We start from the raw sequence: 19,145 nt of genomic DNA on the forward strand, positions 1-19,145 counted from the left end.
TCATATCTTCCAACAAAAAAATTAATATCTTAATTTAGCTTGCTACGGAGGGAAACCGAAACAGGACTAGCTGTCTAAATGCTGCTGATTTGAAGCCTGGGAAACTCTTGATATATCATGTGTTTCAGAGGCGAGGCGAAAGCCAATTTCCCCCTCACAATGCCCATCCATATTGAGTCCCCTATCATGATGCAATATCCTTATCCGTCTCTTGAAACCAACACTAGGACTCCCGCTGGTGATTTAATTTTAAGTTATTACAGCCCCAAAGGTTAATTTTAAACCACCCCGAGATATCCAACCATTAACCAAACCTAAGAAACAAAAGAAATCTTACATCTGAGAACCAAAACAAAATTTTAAACACAAACGGGATGTGGTTCTTGTGTCGAGAAGTAAAGACTTCTGACAGGACACTCGTCACCAAAGTACGTCACAAAAAAACGAAACGAAACCCTGCTGTACAATACATTAAAAATGTTTTCAACAAAAGCATTTAATTTCCTCTTGAAAACCATTACAACACATGGAAACCCGGTAAACGTATTTCCAAATAGGCAAAATGGAGCCACTAGAAAGTAATAGAAAGAACGATCCACAGCATGGGCTATGTTTTGCCACTACAGTTTAAAGAGATAACCAAAATAAATGAGCCACCTTACGAGCACGACTACGCTTCACTCGTTCTTTTCTTTGTATCCACTTTTCACCTTGACGTGAAAATCCACGCACATAAGCAACACAAACACTTATTATTGGGTAAAAAGAAACAAGGGATCTGGTCGGGGTGTGGCACAGAGCTGTGCAATCCCGCGGGGTAACTCAGTCAGGGCACTACTGCTGATGAGGGTGCCAACTTCCCAGCGAGTCATGCGCACACACGCACGCACAAACTTATCTCCTCCCCTTGAAACACTCCCCTCGTTTCTCTCTCTCCCCTTCTCATTAGGTGCCATTTTCATACGAAATGAAAAAAACCAACGGGTGAGGAAGAATTTGCTCCTACAGACGTGGAGTTTACTACAGCGAACTAGTTACAACCTTTAACGTCTTCAGGGAGAGGAGAGAAATTGTGCGAAGCAAATTAAAAATTTAAGGGGAGAACTTATCAACAAACTTTCAAGAACATTTTGCGAAAAGAAGCTTAAGCTGTAAAAGCTAGTGCGTAATCAGTAAATCAAGATTAATATATATTGTTAAAGCAGTATTAGCTTTAGTATTATCCTTCATTCTGCTTAAGTCATGTGCGGTCTTTTATAAAAATGTCAGTTCCAGACAAATAAAAATAATCGAAACTAACATAAAAATGTTATTATAAAGAGCAAGAATCCAAATGCACTACTGACAGCAAGGCGCATGACGTAAGCCTCAATCTGAGTTACGGGGAGTCCTTTAGAAGAGCCCGCAACTCACTCCCCGACCAAGTAGGTCTCGACAACTACCAATGATGGTAAATAAACAAGAAGCAAGAATCAATCCCACACGCCGTGAATCGTTTACCATTTACTGTCAGACCTCCAGCAACTGTTAACTTCGTAACACGGTTTGTAACATTCCGAAGGGTCCCCCTTTCAAGATGAAAATGTACAAGAAAACGTTCTGAAAGGAGAGAACGCCTTAGAGAGCGTTACGAAACTAGTGTATGACAATTATAAAATGGTTAAAACCAGGAAATGTATTACAAATTAAGGGAATGTAAATAAACCTTAAGAGCTGCACGTGTGGGTTAATTGTGAACATAAATGAACACCTGAGTATGAACGTGGATAGACGGGAGCCGCTCCACTCCTTGGAAGGGAGTAAACATTTCATTAAGGGCTTACTAAGTGTCGAAAAACTTCCAAGCATATGAACAGAAAACGACATCGGAACCCCTCAATTACAGTTCAACAGACTTCTATGCATGACTTTAATACTAATACATCATTTGGAATGATTTCTAACTAGTCTAATTAGTGGTAAATTGTGATCTGAATTTAGACAACTACATAAGAAAAGCTACATTTCCTTTCATTCGAGAGTAAACACAGTCGACATCACGTTGTTGTTACACTTCATATCCGGAGAACAAGTCGGTTTTTTTATTTATTTTTTTTTAACCAAATGTCATAATTCTTGGAATGCCGTGGAAGTGTCTTCCGGTCGATGAAACAAAAAATAAAAAATAATTTCGTTAAGTTAGAACACATTCCATAATCGTCTTTTTTAGAGCTTACTAAAAAAAATAAAATACCTTATCTTGCAAGTGCTTTAAGGCAGTGAATGCTCTGCAGTCACCATTTTTTTACCTTCTTTAGGAAGCTTTATCTCCTTTAAGATACAAGACTGACGTATTGACGTGCTATACAGTTAATTTAGCAACACTTGTTGTAACATTAGATGCGAAATAATTTATACCGTTCTTCAGGAAACCGGTTTTAACTATCTCGACGACATCGTTATCAGCAAGACAGCGACTGTGTGCGTTTTAAGAAACGATGGGCCGAAATACAGACAGTGAAAGAAGACTTATCAGTAATTTTGCTTTAAAAGCCTTTTTCAACAATTTAATATCCCCAGTGAGGACAGATTATATTCTTCAACTCTGAGGGTCGATAAACGTAAGAAACCAAATTGAACAAGAAAAACTCCCGAGGCCAGCATCATAGTGAAGTCAAACGTGAGCTGGTACCGGAGATGATGCAGACTGCAGCTCGTAAGTGCCTTCTTTCAGAAACATGATACGCGCTGTGACATAGGATAATTTGCTGCAGTCGTCTTTAATGGTTGGACATCCTGTGAAAACCTGCCAAATACTTTGAACTGGGCTACCGAAAGTAAAAATCTCATCCTTAAGTTGAAAAAAATTGGGTTATAAGTTCCTTGCTTCGGGGCCTAATCCCAATCGGAAGAATTAAAAAAAAAAAACCTAACTACTGAAAGGTAAGTTTCATTTATCATTGGAACCAACAAAATGTAAAGCCTATCTACTATAAAGCTATTACAGAGAGTATGGTCGCTGGTCACTACTTCACGTTCTCTGCTTTTACCAAGCTATCTCATCTCCACGAGCAAAGAAAACTGATGGCCAACGGTCACGTGCTTGGACAAAATGGCCCCATTAGCATCGTGAATGATAGTTTAGGGGTCCTTACAGGCAAGGGCCAGCGGCTCATATAATCAGTAATGAGAGAGAGAGAGAGAGCCACACCCTCTGGATATTTGGAACGTAGAAAGACTTTGCCAAAAGTTCCCAGGAATGTTTTCTTTTATCTTATTGATGGAAAGGAATGACACATGCGCAAGCACATCATTCGTAATAATAACCACCAGTGTAATTGCAGTAGGCTGGTCGTGTATGGGATAAGTGGAAAGATCATGTCCGGTTACAACGAGGAAATGCCCGTCGTTACAACAGCAGTAATAGCCGGGCTCGCATTCCTTTAGTGCGAGGGCCCACATTAACCTTAGTGATTTTATACCAGAGAGGGGCGAAAAGCGGCTAAATCCACTCTGGCTACTGCTTTTATGTTCTAGGCATGTTAAGGCAGCGCGGATGTAAGATTATACAATACACACACACTATCTATATATATATATATATATATATATATATATATATATATATATATATATATATATATATATATATATATATATATATATATATATATATGTGTGTGTGTGTGTGTGTGTGTGTGTGTATATATAATACTGTATATGCTGTACGTATGTGTGTGATTTAAAACGATGAATAGTGTTACTAAAACATTCACGGAGGTGTAATGCAATTACTTTTTTAACATAAAACTGCAAGCTACAGATAAGAAAGCGAACTCCAAGTCCAGATGGAAGCGATTCAGTGAGTGTAGTTTGAGTTCATAAACGGCTAACGCGGTTTGCATTCTGAATAAGTGGCCTGGGAATTTTTGTTCGAGTTATGAGTACAGTACTAAATTATGCTGCATCCTCCTGAGAGAGAGAGAGAATCGACTAGCCTAATAGAACCTATTAGCATAAAAGAAGAAAATTAAAAAACTCGAAATTGCCTTGCAACTAAGAGATTCGAACCTGAAAGCAGCAGTCAAAAAGTTGTTTTGCATAAAAGGCAATGCTTCATTTTTTCTTAACCGCAGATGAAACACTAACAATTTCACCGCTGAGCACTCCTTTATCGTTCCAAATAATGATACCAGGGTCAATGAATACGAATAAATTTACAACTGCTATATACTGGGAAAATCCTTAATTTCCTTAACAAATCTTCTTGTGACATACAAAAATAAAATAAGGAGAAGTAATGGCTGATCACTAAAAACCACTGCTAAAGTTTAAAAAAAAAGGGCCTCTAAAGACAATTCATTATACAAAATTGAAGTTTAAAATAAAAATAATTAGGTGTTCTTCCCAACGGAAAGTAAAAGTTCATGTCATTAAAGCAAGAAAAATATATTCCTGGAGCAGAAATAGCATTCCCAGACTTCCTACACTCGCATGAATCTCTGCAAGCAGACACGTATCATTTTTTCACACAAAGATAGTAAATGCACCGCACGTGCTTGAATGGCTTCTGTGGCTTAGATACCTATTTGGTACGCGAATGGACAACTTCAACAGCAAAGTTCGTGTTCGGAGAGCGAAAAGAAAGAAAGCCAGACAATGGATAATGTCAACCCAACATCCTCCTCCTCCTCACAACCGCGAAGATATTAGCTAAGGGCAATTATCCCAACAGGTGTGTCCGCATGGGGAATACTGTACTGTACCTTCTGTCCCACAATTTCCAATGTCTGCATGGCAGGCAGAGATATATAACAGAATTAAAAAGGAAGTAAACTGAAATTCAATTACCTTCATTCAGTCATTACACTTGGTAAACAGAGGTACACCACAAGGAAACTGCATGACGACCCGTAATGACATCTTATATTTATTCACTGAATGGACCATTTACTAGACTTGTAAAATCAAGGCAATCCTAATTTCTCATTTTGATGAAGAAGACTGTAAAACTGAGAAAATTTAGAACACAAAATTCCTGAAATCAGGAATAAAATCCTACGTTCTTGGTAAAGAAATGAGATAATATAACGGATCTTTTAAAAAATAGAGCAATTCTTGTAAATTAACCCTCATTTCGGCAATGTGAGATATTAAACTGCGCTGTTGAGATGGACTTCTTTCTTCTATTTCACTTGGAACAGGCGTTTATGAATGTGTACAGACTTCCATTTAAAAGTAACCACTATTATTTTCCTTTAAAAAAATATTTTGTTGAAAAAAGGCATAATTTTCCTGTGAGTTTGACTCTCACACTCACCGTCTTAAGTAACTTCCACTTGAAGCTGAGGCCTACTAACGTAATGTACACAAAACATCGAGTCAGTCAATACTTCAAAGACCGAGGTGTTACCGGTTACAAACAAAATTAACGCTCCTATATATCCTTGTTACGGGAATACACTTATACAAAAAGTAAACACCTGCCTAGTTCTTGATAACATTAGAAGACCTAGCTTTAACTAAAGAAGACCTACTGAAACACCGTACCTTCTACAGATAATGTCGGCAATACCATTCTTTTAAGAATTAAGCAAACCTAATGGAAAAGCTACTTTGAAAATTCACCTTTCCTTACAAAAATTATGCGTAAGGTCCACTGCGCACTTATACAGTATACATGCTTATATTTGCATACGAACAATACACTGAGCTTATATTTGCATCTAAACAATACACTGAGGCAAAATTTGTTGCAAATGCGTAGAAAACAGGGTCACAAGGAACATTTGCCAATATTAAAATCAAATCTCACAGCTAGTCAATTCCAATACCTGATAATCCAAAGTTGAATACACGTACCAGATTAAGGACTTAGCAAGCACACAAGACTGCCTACATCGGGAAGATCTGATGTCAAAGCACACACACACGATTACGACCTCAATCAATTTAGTACAAAATACTTAAAAGTTCTGTATGAAAAAACAGCGCCATGACGATGATAAAACCAATACATTTCGCAGACAGAATTTTCGTTTTTACCGTTAAATTCGTTATTACATAACCCAACAAAACCCTTATAGAGTCAGTTAAACCAAATAATTTACAGGTCCGAGTCACGAATAAATATAGAGTAAACAATCAATGTTACGGATTAAGTAAACTTCCTCGCTAAGATCAGATGGTAAAACACTTTTGTTGCTTGAAGATTTCTTCATTTTAGTAACCCCTTTACAACAAAAAAGAAACAAAAAGACTGGTGTTAACAGTGCCATTGGATGAATTAATTTCAGTGTAATTAACGGCCATTTACTCATTCTAGTTCTCTGTACTCATGTCGGTGTCATTTCGGTGGTCTGGTTACAAGTACGAATAAATCTTCGAGAAAATCTCAAACTAATAACGATAAATCAAATAACTCTTTTTACATCCGGAATAACATCAAGACAAAACGAAACCAGCGGGCCGGTCCAAGCTCTCAAAATATTTTTGTTAGTTACAGACCACCTGTTTGACAAGTCTGCAGAAGTAAACGAAATGAAAAACGAGAGAGGAGGGGGAAATGATAAAATATATCTCCATCACCAAGCCAAAAACAATAATGTAATAATCGAGAATTCTTACAAGCTAAATTTGTGTTAAGTTCAATTTGAAGATTCTTGTTAAGATATGAGCTTAAAAATCATCATGGCTTCAATTACGGTACCTGTCATTTCCTGACCATGTCTTAAGTTTATTATTACGACGGATGCAGTTAAGCATTCAACGACCCTTAAATAACCTAACCCATTTCGTCAAGTGCACAACGACTCAAGACAATCTCTCTGTCTCCCTGTCCCTCTCACGGTACTGAAAATGCTCTAAAGAAAAAAATCATATATGACAGCTAAAACTTTTAAATATATTTTACACTTGGAATCAGTATATGCATACGAGAAAAGGTGACAGGCAGCATCTGGGAAGCGGATTCAATCTTTACGAATGGTAGGGAACACAGTAGTTCGGGTAGGACTAATGTTGGCTACGCTTGTAAAATACAATATTCCAACAAAAAAAGCAGCGTACAATTTCAAGCGTTTGAAGTCACTGTAGGAACTGGCTGCATGGCACTGGGCTATTTCGATATTGTTTATTCAAAGATTTCACTCTCTCAAGTCCTCACAATAAGCCAATCAACTACATGCAGCAGGAGGGATGGGCTTATTTTAAATTCTCTGTCAATATTCATCGCATTCGTATGTTATCACAAATACTTAAAAATAACCTTTTCGTCCGCTTCCCATTCGATAAAAAGAGACTTGCGTTCCGGAAGCAAAGCATGACTCATACAACAATTCTTTACTTTTCACGTAACTTCTGATCTCAAAACACATCCATTCAAAGTTACAAATTACTGCAATAGGAATGACCTTTATCAATACCCTTGCCAAGTCAAGGCCACACATATCCACAAGTCGGTAAGACAAGGCACACTTCTTCCCTCAATATCATCCACGAAAACAGTGTTCCAAGGTAGAAAGACCTCGAAGCAATCTATAATCCTTATATTGACGGCAAAAGTTTTCTATAATTCCATTTTGTTATCCACCTTCATGGCTGATGTCAGAGAAACGCTGCAGCGCACAGAGAACACTACGGCAGGTACACAGGGACAGAACTGAAGGAAAAATGTAACAGATCGTTACATGACGTCCCCGGCGGTGAGTGACGTATTTCACGCACTCATACAAGTGCTTCTTCGATCTCAACCAGACAACGCTCAGCCCTACTACCCTTTGGAAATGCTTCCTGGAATTTCTGGATGTTCCGCCTTATCAACTCCACCAGCTAAATTAACTCCCCATCCACTTTTTTTCTGTGCTGTATTAACGAGTGCTTCTCTGCTTAACACCGATATATTTATCAGTGAGAAAATGGTTTCCTCCTAGCCAACACAAAAATTATCATCAGAATTTTCAGGTTTGGTTTCCAAATGTCAAAAACACCCTGAAGTGCGCTTAAATCTTCATTTCGATTCAAATTATTTCCACGCTATGTTCTGTAATACAGGTTTCAATATGCCATAATATATATGCTACAGGTTTCAATATGCCATAATATATATGCTATAAATCCTATCACAGACATCGCTAAAATGTGCAACATTAACGCCACAATAACCACTGAAATTATCACTGGGAAGGCCGTCTCGCTGTTTTCTTTGAAACCTTGCTCTTCGTTATATTTTCCCGCAAGCAAGCGCATCTTGCTTCTGTAAACATTTCACTTGTTTTAGGTTCGAAGCGCAAATATGTTGTCTCTTCCCATAAACCAATAAAAAGGCAACGAAAAGGCCAACCGCTTGTCACCAAAGATATATTCTTGCTATTTTCTTCAATAATTGTGGCAATCAGATGAAGTGGCGGAGAGTGAGCCAGAGCGTGAGGGGGAAGGAACAGCTTTGTTTAGCACTTCATCGACTGGGATTTCAGGATGCATCCACACCCTCACGAACCTGACACACAATCCCCAACCCTTAAAACTATTTAAACTAAGAAAGGGGCCCACAAGGGACCAGTTACGCAGCAACGGCCTCATTTCTAATTTAAAAGGCAAACAACACCTTTCAAATTGTCTGGGAATACTCACTAAACACTCACCTAAAGGATATGCAAGTATGGCACTCGGGGACTTTAGTTTTCATAGCAAAAGACAGCAAAAAAAATAATTTTTCATTTTATTCTTTAATACCGATTTCTTAAAAACCGAATACTTGTCTAATATGCGTTTCAATGTCACGATCAACTCGCAGAGTCGAAATTCGATTCCATCCCTCACGCAAAACGGAATATCCGTGACACCTTAGAATTAAATGAGGTTAAATGATTAGGCCCTTTCCCACACCAGTGACCACTTAGGAGCCTTTCTATCAAAGTACAGGTGATCACTCAAGACACAAAAGAAACAAACGTAGTCCGCTTTCCTTCTTCACCAGTAAGACACTAAACGTACACTGGATCGGGCATACTGGCATATAACAGCCATTGCTCGGACTAATATTATCTTTACAGTACAACTGATAATGAACGTGATTCGTCTAGATCAGCGCCCTTTCAACCGAGAAAACCAGATCACCCGTTCTTCGATAATCCGAAGGGCAAACAGCTAAGAAAGGCCATACATGCCCACTCGTGGTGTAAAGAAGAATTAACCGAAAAACCTTTAAAACAGACTCAAATTTTAATGACAGTTTCAAAGAGGCTGAAACTACCATTTACATAATTCGTCAACGTCATATACGAGAAGTGAATACTTTCATCTTATCTACACCGATGGCTTACTAATAAGGTGGTCATAAGAACAGCTCTCATCTTGTCGGAATTGAGCACTGCACGACTGTTATAATCAGTTATTAATAAAGGTTAGAGAGACAGAGATATATCATATCTTGATACTTGTGTCCCATTTCAAAAACGCCACTCGACTTTTCCTCATTCAAAGTAAAACTTTCTTGAAAACAATAAATTGTGCATCACATTTAATTCACCAACACTAATTCACCAGAAAAGGGACACTGAAAAGTTCTGGAGTTACCATGGCACGCCTTCAACAGCAGGAGAATTTTTGTATCTACCATCATCATCCCTTCACTCCATCAAGGAGACTGCCGCAATACACACGTGGAAGACCCAACAAAACAATTGACTGTAATATGTGTTATTATCAGAACATCCTGTGCTGATGACATTCACACCAACACATGAGATAGTTTGGACGTTGTTCATAATTTTGAGGACCCGTCTTTCCGTTATTTGAATAAAAATTCTGTTAATGACTAAACTCGGTCACTGAACTACCTATAATAATGATGACAAAAAACGGGCACAAAGATTCTGGCTTCGACAATATATGTGAAACAACTAACAGATCACTTCATCCGAGACAAACAATACCACCACTACACTGTGTACAAGAGAACACTGATAAATGAGTGACCATAACAAGCTGGATTTGACACAAAGAAAGTAAACAATTATGTCAGGAGTAGTTTTCCAAAACATGTCAAATGCTCCATCCAAAACAATCGCTTCCTTCGCAACTTCCCAGTTAACACTAGTAGAGCACAAAGTAAAATAATGTTCTTAGTACCATTATTCCTCATCCCAGAGGACGGCCTCCTCTACTCCTACGTACCTTCTACTGAGGACCTCCGCCCTTCCCCTCTAGGCTATAACAAACAATGTTTGTCTCTAGTGTTGCTGTTTCCTTGCTTTGTCCCGACAACAATAGCCGTGGAAGAATGTCTTTCTATGAAACTTTATCCAGTGTATTTAAGTATTTCTTTCAGGTTTTGACTTATGTAAATGAGCGATCAAAACACACGTCAATTACTTTGCAATGTTAGCTTCGTAATATTAACAAAAAAATGGACATGCTTCCTTATTTGCAAATCCATTCAATAATGCTGCTAGCTTGGAAGAATTCGCCCCACCCCATTGTATATTACATACTTCAATTTGCAAACCAATTTCATAATATATTTCATCTTCAAAAATACGTTGAGTGAAGTTACTCGGCAGAACCGCGAACTCCACCTGATTAACCAGGAAGGGGCCCGTCTGACAAAACTGTTCTAAGAAAGGACCCTCAAATATAAACATAAAGGGTATGAGGATAAAAAAAAAGAATGTTTTCTCTAATTCGAATAACCTCCTCATACTTTTACAAAATCAAGAAGCTCCCCTTCCATCGACACTAATTACCATTATCATCGTTGGAAAGTTTATCGTTTACCAGACAATAAAGCAAAGTTTGACATGAAGTTACAGAAAGAGTTAACAACACAAAACAAAATTTTCCGGAACTTCAAAGAATGGGAACCGGTGGGGGGGGGACGCTAACTACTTGGCGGTATCCTCCCAAACTTAGCAAACAAGGGCAAAAGTGGTGTTCTCGACTAGCCTACCTAAATATAATGAGATTTGTCAATAGTCTTGCAGCAGAGTCAGAATCAGAGGTTTTTCAAACTACGGGTCGCGACCCAGTAAGGTCGCAGGCTCACAAAAATAAATACATAAATAATATAAAAATTATGTACATGGCAATACGATAAATATGACTTCATACATTGATCCACCTAGTCCTAACGAATATCCGTCCAATCACAATGGTCAGAACTTCTATTTTCGTGAGAGAGAGAGAGAGAGAGGTGCAGTGACGCAATGGCGGTGTGGGTGACGAACGTGAATGGAACGTTTAAGCTGTAAGCCTGCGACGCGTACTTCCAGATTTGAAAGTTTGAAACAGAGCATGATTAATTGCATTTAAGTTTTAGGAGAGTGCGGCCAAAGCCATCCTGTTCAGGTGAGAAAGACAAACAGATGAACTCAATGACAGAGAAGCCTGCTATGTCTCGTACCGGTATGGGCCAGGCATCATCGCAGCCTGTGCCCGGTTCTGAGCCTTCTGCTAAGAAGTTATGGCTACGGCAATATAGTGAAGAATTCTTAAGTATGGATTTATTAATTATGATAAAGATAAACAAGAACCTCGGCCACAGTGTGCTATTTGCAATGAAGTTCTTGCAAATGAAAGTATGAAGCCTTCAAAATTAAAGAGGCACCTTGAATCGAAACATGTTGAACTAGTTAGAAAATCAGTAGATTTTTTTCAAAGAAAAAAAGAACAATTGAATTTATCAGTGAAGATCCTTAGTAAATCAACCACTCACAATGATAAATTGCAACTGGCTTCTTATCTAATTGCTTATCGAATAGCAAAAGAGAAAGTGCCATATACTTATGGTGAAAAACTTATCCTCCCAGCTACATTAGATATAGTAACGGCAGTGCTTCATGAGAAATCAGCAGAGAAGATTAAATGTGTCCCTGTCAGTGACACAACAGTATCTCGGAGGATTAGGGATATTGCAGAAGATTTGGAATTTCAGTTGGTTTCACCATTCCCGGCTGTCCGATATAGCTAATTGTGCAACACTCCTGGTTTATGTGAGATATCCATGGGAAGATGACTTCTTGGAGGACATATTATGCTCCTTGACCTTACCTACACACACAACAGGGTCAGAGATCTTGAGTTTTTAATGACTGTGCAACTGGGAAAGCATAAACTGAACTGGGCAAACTGAAAGGGCGTCACTACAGATGGAGGAAAAAATAGTGGTGTTGTGAGCAAGATATCAGAGGCTGCAGGTAATTATGTAACTTGGAATCATTGTTTCATTCATCGTGAAGCTTTGGCTGCAAAAGGAATTCCTGCCAGCTTGAAAAATGTTCTAAATGAAGTTGTAAAACTTGTCAATCTTATCAAAGGAGTTCATTGAATAGCCGTTTGTTCGAACAACTTTGCTGTGAAATGGGAGCTGATCAGTCCCGAGGAAGAGTTTTAAAGAGAATATATGAATTAAGGATGGAGATACATATATTCCTTCTTAAAAGGAGTCTCCAAGGGCAGAGCTATTTATCAGGGATGAATGGCTTGCACAGCTATCATATTTAGCAAACATTTTCTCAAAGCTCAATGAACTTGATCTAAAACTGCAAGGAAAAGAGAATGATATATTCAAACACACCGAGGAAGTACAGGCATTTAAGAAATCACTAAAGATTTGGCAAGCAAGGGTTAAAACAGACCAACCTGTTTACTGCATGTTCCCCACACTTTTACAACATATTGAGGAAAACCATTTAAATCAAGAATGTATGCAGAAAACAAAAAGATATAGACCTACACCTTCTGTCTCTGTCAGCCAGCTTTGAGCAGTATTTTCCAGAAGAAAAAACTATCCATTTAAAAGAAAATTATTAGGTAAAAGATCCGTTTGTATTTGGGAACCCAGGTTCAGTTGTGGAATTAAACTTAAACCTAGTAAGGAAGAAGAGTTAGTCCGGCTGACTAATACTAACTCATTAAGATTGAGGCACAAGACCTCAATATTGTCTTCTTTTTGGCTAAGCCTTTCCAAAGACTATCCCAACTTGAGTAAAGAAAGTGTCATTCTCTTTCTACCTTTTACAACCACGTATATGTGTGAGGCTGGTTTCTCAGTCTTAACCAAGTTACAGTCAAAGGAAAGAAATCGCCTTGATGCCACCATTGATATGCTTGTCGCCTTATCTTCCTGTAAGCCAAACTGGTCCACGATAACAACAAACAAGCAAGACCACCCAAGTCACTACACAGGTAAGCCTAATTGCAAATGAGTGGAAATTATTTTATGTTTGCATACACACACACACAACATATATATATATATATATATATATATATATATATATATATATATATATATATATATATATATATATATATATATATATATATATATATATATATATATATATATATATATATATAATTCTGATTATAATGCCTTTTTAACATAGTTATTGCGTTTCAGTTTTTATCCTTGTATTCTTTGATATTTCTGGTCATTAGTACAATATTTTATGTGTGGGTCGTGGGAATGATGTCATAGTAAAAACTGGGTCACGACTGAAAAAGTTTGAAGAACCTTCCGACTCTAGCTTTACGAAATCTGGTGCATGGGAAAAGTCGCTGTGCGCTTAGATTATTTAAGAATCTTTTCTTCCGCCGATAATTTGGTAATCAGTATTTGCAAGCGTTATGATATTCATTTTTGTATGGGCATGACATGTATAGAGGTACTTTTTGATGTTATAATTCTGTTGTCTCCTTCCATCCCAGTGTTTCATAAGATTTTAGATTATTAATCATAGCGACGCAAATATGAATTTGTTTGTATTCCTCTGCACATAAAATACTCAAGTAATAAAAGGAAATAAAATATCTAGAAAACGATAAAATACTCTCCCATAAAATCAACACAGAGACGTTTACCTTGAAACCCAAGGCCCAGGCCAATAAACACAACTCGGGATAGTTACGAGGTTTCCTAACCAATCTACAAGACAAAGAAGAGGCTATGGATGATACCCATACAAGGAATTCTTGATAAAAAATAAAGCTGCCAAGTACAGTATACTCCATTATAAAAACACTTTTCGCATCGTACAATTTCAGCCCAGGTTAAAAGGTAAAGCCTTCAAAACCTAAATAAAAAAAAAAAAATAGACCTAACCTATCATCACGTTCCAGTGGCCCATTCAAAAAACGCCCTAGGATATATATATATATATATATATATATATATATATATATATATATATATATATATATATATATATATATATATATATATATATATATATATATATATATATGTATATATATATTATATATATATATATATTATATATATATATATATATATATATATATATATATATATATATATATATATATATATATATATATATATATATATATATATATATATACAGCAGACTCTTATGTATTTATTGTACACACATATATTGCAATGCTTATCTATAGCACAAACTCTTGTTGGCCGCATTTGCTCTTTTCGTAATTTTTATTGATTTTAACATTTCGAAGCTAAATAGTTGCACTGCACTTGGTTATATTGAAAAACAAAAGAATAACAAAAACAAAAAGTGAAAACGAGTTAAAATTAACCACTAACTTAAATTCTTATACCTCGTCGTTAAATAAAACAGCCAAAAATTAACAAAAAGATTTCTCTGACCACGCAAAACTACGATAAATTGCCACAACGTTGTGCCGATTAAAGGTATTTTTTTAAACCATTGCACACTAAATATACGGAATAAGAGGCAATTTTTTTTTAATTCTTTATCGACAACTAAATGTTCTTTTAAATTTATGGTACAGTGACCGGTAGTTGTCATGCTACGGTATTTATTTTAGTGTCGTTTTTCAACTGAATTATTTTACGTTCTTTGGAACGTTCAGTGAAGCTATACAACAAAGATAACGCAGTCAGCAATAAACATAAATTTCTAAGTTTTTCTGTGAAAAAGCATTTTCTAAACTGCGTCATGTACTCCCAATGATTGATGATTTATACCTATTTGTACCGACCAAAACATAGTGACGCATAATACCGTCATTTTTACGGTGTGGTTACACTAATATGTATATATGTATAGTATATATATATATATATATATATATATATATATATATATATATATATATATATATATATATATATATAGTGATAGTATATAGTGACTTCTGAAGTTTTCCTTCCGATTGCCAGGAATTACTCTCTGTAGAGTATTCTCCATCGTTGGCCGTGTCTCACTACTGTCGCCTAATTGCCAGGTACATAAATCATTGATGAAGTCATTAGTCACAACGGACTTTAACAGACAGTGCTCCTTTTTCCTCTTCCTCCTACGATCTAAATTATGGTCCTCTCAGTAGTGAAAAAAGTGATCTAACCTTTAGACTCCAATACCCCGCTCTATACAGACAAGCACACTATATATATATATATATATATATATATATATATATATATATATATATATATATATATATATATATATATATATATATATATATATATATATATACATATATACACACACACACATACATATATGTATATGCGACCTCCCATTCCTTAAGTGCACTGGTTTTTACCTAACTTGGTTTCTCACTGTAACCACTGTCCGTAACATTAACTTTCGTCTTTCGACCATTCATCACTCCAAATTGCAACCACATTAAAACATTTTCATGAGTTCTGCATCTTCTCTTCACTAATACCAATTAACTGCGTTACTATCTAAAAACATTTAAATGTTTCAGATTTCAGTCACAATACTGTGCCCCATCCCAGAATTTACACTAATGTCTCTTATGCCTTACTTACTTTCTCCTGTCAGGAAAATTCATAAATTGCTAACGCAAACGAAAACAGCTCAAAATAGTGTTCTGGTAAAGCAAGGTCTCTATGTAAAGTGGCAAATTATCCCGTTACATTTCCAATTCTTCCTCTTACCTCTTTGTTGATTCTTCCTCTTACCTCTTTGTTGAGAAACCAGTGGACTTCGCAAGAACTTGACTATAAGAGACGAGAACACACGGAACTTGATTAATCACTGTAGCGAGACTTACCTTGGCCCTCAGGTAATCAGGGTCACTGGCGAAATCAAGGTCAAGGTGTAGCGGGTCTTCCTGGGACACGTCCACGCTCCTGCATGGTTTAACCACCAGGAGTAAAACGAAAGCGAAAGAGAAAGAAACCAAAAATTTCAGTACAAAAGGTTCGTGCAACTACGCCCCTCACAAAAGCAAAAGTTAACATTGTTAAAACTACCGGTGCAGCAGACAAAAAAAAATGTCTAAAAAAAAGCATCTGTCCTAGTACTACGTGCCCCTGCAGAATAAAACAATGGTTAATTTAAAGGAAGAAGCGTGCATTAAAAAAGAATAACATTAAGCCCTGCAAACCAAACTATAAAAGCTGAGATAAATGCGAAATTAATATGAGAACAGTGCATAAAACTCGTCAATACCCACACCAAATGCTCTGCAAGAGAAAAAATCCACATTTAGAAAATTTGTCAGGCAAAAAAAAAAAAAAATATCAGTAGTAGCAGCAACAGCAGCAGCACCAGCAGCAGTAGTAGTAGTAGTAGTCAGTAGTAATAGTAGTAGCAGTAGCAGCAGTAGTAGTAGAGCAAAACCAACATCGAAAAATAGGAAAAATAAAGAAAGGGAGATGGAGGAACATGTCCCATCGAGCCTCCTCCTCCCTTCACCAACACCCTCAGCCACCACAGGAGCCGAGCCGCATGCACACGTTTGGAGGCTGACCTTGTGATTGAGGTCGAGCACATCGTCCTCAAGTGATGCGTCAGAGTACATATCTTCTTGGTCGGCGGCAGAAGAACGGCCAGAGGAGAACGAAGACGTCCGGTACAGTTGCGACGCCACCGCTGTACCGCCCACCCGCTTAGGGGCGCTAGAGGGAAAAAAGGCAAGTGATATGAATAATGCTCATTCAGCTGACGAGAATTTTCTATTTGCTGCCTCAAGTACCATTACATTATTGGGCTGTAATATGCTAAATATATACAGGGCAACGAGACAAAGGTATAATACAAAATATACAATTAAATGACAGGAAGAAAAAATACGGTAGGCTTCATTTACTTTTGCTGCAGTACATGGTATTATACAAGGTTAAAATTAGATATTACCTCCCAGTACTTAGAATGAAAAGGACAATGATGTTATTGAGCATTTATGCAAATATATACCGACACATAAAAAAGAGTAATTATACCCCTTGCAAGAATCAAAAACTTTTTGTTCACCACCTGTCTAAAATCCAGGTACATGGAACTTCAATATGGTTAGCAGAGCGTTTCCTTGTAAACCACCACAGATAGAGTTAATGAGTTATTAGTGTGTTATGTAGCATCCTTCATCTCGGCCACAACTAATAAAGACGCAGGAAATCTGCAGCACCATGGGAGAAAATATGACAGTGCGGTGAGAGAAAACACCTTGCGGTTCAGTTTTAAGGTCTTGACGAGAGAGAGAGAGAGAGAGAATTCTCCTCCGTCCGGACCTGCTTCCCAGGATCAGACTCATGAGGACATTAAAATCGGTGGGAAGAAAAATCAACAATAAGCATTTGCTTGATACGGGAACACTGAAGGCCTAAGATGATATATTTTGACTTGAACAGAGGAACATTTTCCCCAAGCGACAAACAGATATATCTAAAGAACACCCATCATTAACTTTCGATCCCAAAATTGTGTGATTTGACCTTCGTGGTTCTTTGGCGTTTGCTTCCTATAGGTAGTATGTACTCTGTGCGTAATACTGATTTATGTTTCTATCCGGGTCTCTGACCTTGGAAGTGGTAACGCCAGTTCAAGGTCCCAGCGCAAATATTCATAGTCGAATCTTGTCTTCGCTTTCACTGCTTATTAAGATAACTCCAGGGACATACGCCAGAAAAGATCAATTAATTCGCTGGTTCGAACTCTCTCTCTCTCTCTCTCTCTCTCTCTCGTTCTTAAAACTGAATCATTAACAAGTTTTTTTTACCTTAATATTTTTCCCAGTCGATACTGATGAACTACACATCTGTAATATATATATATATATATATATATATATATATATATATATATATATATATATATATATATATATATATATATTACACAAATGTATATATATACACAAAACCAGTCACATGAGAAATTTCATCAAAATGAACTATACGGTTTCAAAGTCATTACATTAATGCTCTAAGTGGAGTATCTCCAAATTCACAAAGAACATCGCCAAAAATAAAGCATACCGAAATAATTACAGGCACTCTAAGCAAAATCTAGTCGAGTTAAGAAAAAGAAAACATTCTAAAATACACAATGACCATCCGTTCACATCCATCATACGGTCCACAAACAACATTCCGTTGCGCTTCTCGGCAAGGGAAAATCTTCCTATGGTAAATGCACTATAGTCGATGAAAGCATATGTTAAATATTACAATTAAAAGTTAACGTTATTTCAGCCAGCAAATCTATACGCTGCGACAACCACTCTTTCTCTTATCAAAAACTTTACGCGCGCGCGCACACACATAATTATATACATACACACATTATATATATGCAAATTATTTAGAAAAGCCTTCGCTTACAGTGGCTAGCATAAGCTTACATCGTAAATATGCAAATACTTTTCTAGAAAACTCAGACGATATTGGAATTTCTTTATATATACATATAGTGTGTGTGTGTGTATGTATATATGTATGTATATATATATATATATATATATATATATATATATATATATATATATATATATATAGTTAAAAATGTACAAACGTGTACAATAAAAGAGAATATGCCCATATAAATAAAACAAAAATGAAGATGGATTGGCAATATATGCCGTATAGTCTCTTTGTTAAAGTGGTGGTGATGCTACATGTCTCTTTTATTTATATGTGCATTTTCTTCATAATATATATATATATATATATATATATATATATATATAATTTATTATTTATTTATTTATATATATATATATATATTTATATATATATATAAATTCGGAAAATTCATTACATTAAAGCTTCACTACAGCTTGCAAACACTAAGCGAAGTCATAGATATAATTAGATTCTCCTCTATTGCAACATAACCAAAAAAAAAAAATTAAGATAACTAGTCACGTAGGTATGACAGTCAAGAGAAAATTCCTGAGAC

The 19,145-nt window shown here is 36.5% G+C and overlaps 1 protein-coding gene across 8 annotated transcripts in view; it reads right to left on the reverse strand.

Moving 5' to 3' along the window:
* The window catches only part of LOC136850667 (rab11 family-interacting protein 4A-like), a 396,666-nt gene that overhangs the window by 27,246 nt on the left and 350,275 nt on the right, over nucleotides 1-19,145 (reverse strand). For 5 of the 8 annotated variants that reach the window (XM_067124430.1, XM_067124431.1, XM_067124428.1 and 2 more), the window contains one exon: nucleotides 16,717-16,864. In XM_067124430.1, coding sequence (XP_066980531.1) covers nucleotides 16,717-16,864 — 148 coding nt within the window. Of the gene's footprint in view, nucleotides 1-16,014; nucleotides 16,094-16,716; nucleotides 16,865-19,145 lie in introns of all 8 variants that reach the window. The other 3 variants (XM_067124429.1, XM_067124433.1, XM_067124432.1) reach the window with 1 other exon arrangement.

This window comes from Macrobrachium rosenbergii, chromosome 22 (assembly GCF_040412425.1).
Source record: "Macrobrachium rosenbergii isolate ZJJX-2024 chromosome 22, ASM4041242v1, whole genome shotgun sequence".
Taxonomy (NCBI): domain Eukaryota; kingdom Metazoa; phylum Arthropoda; class Malacostraca; order Decapoda; family Palaemonidae; genus Macrobrachium; species Macrobrachium rosenbergii.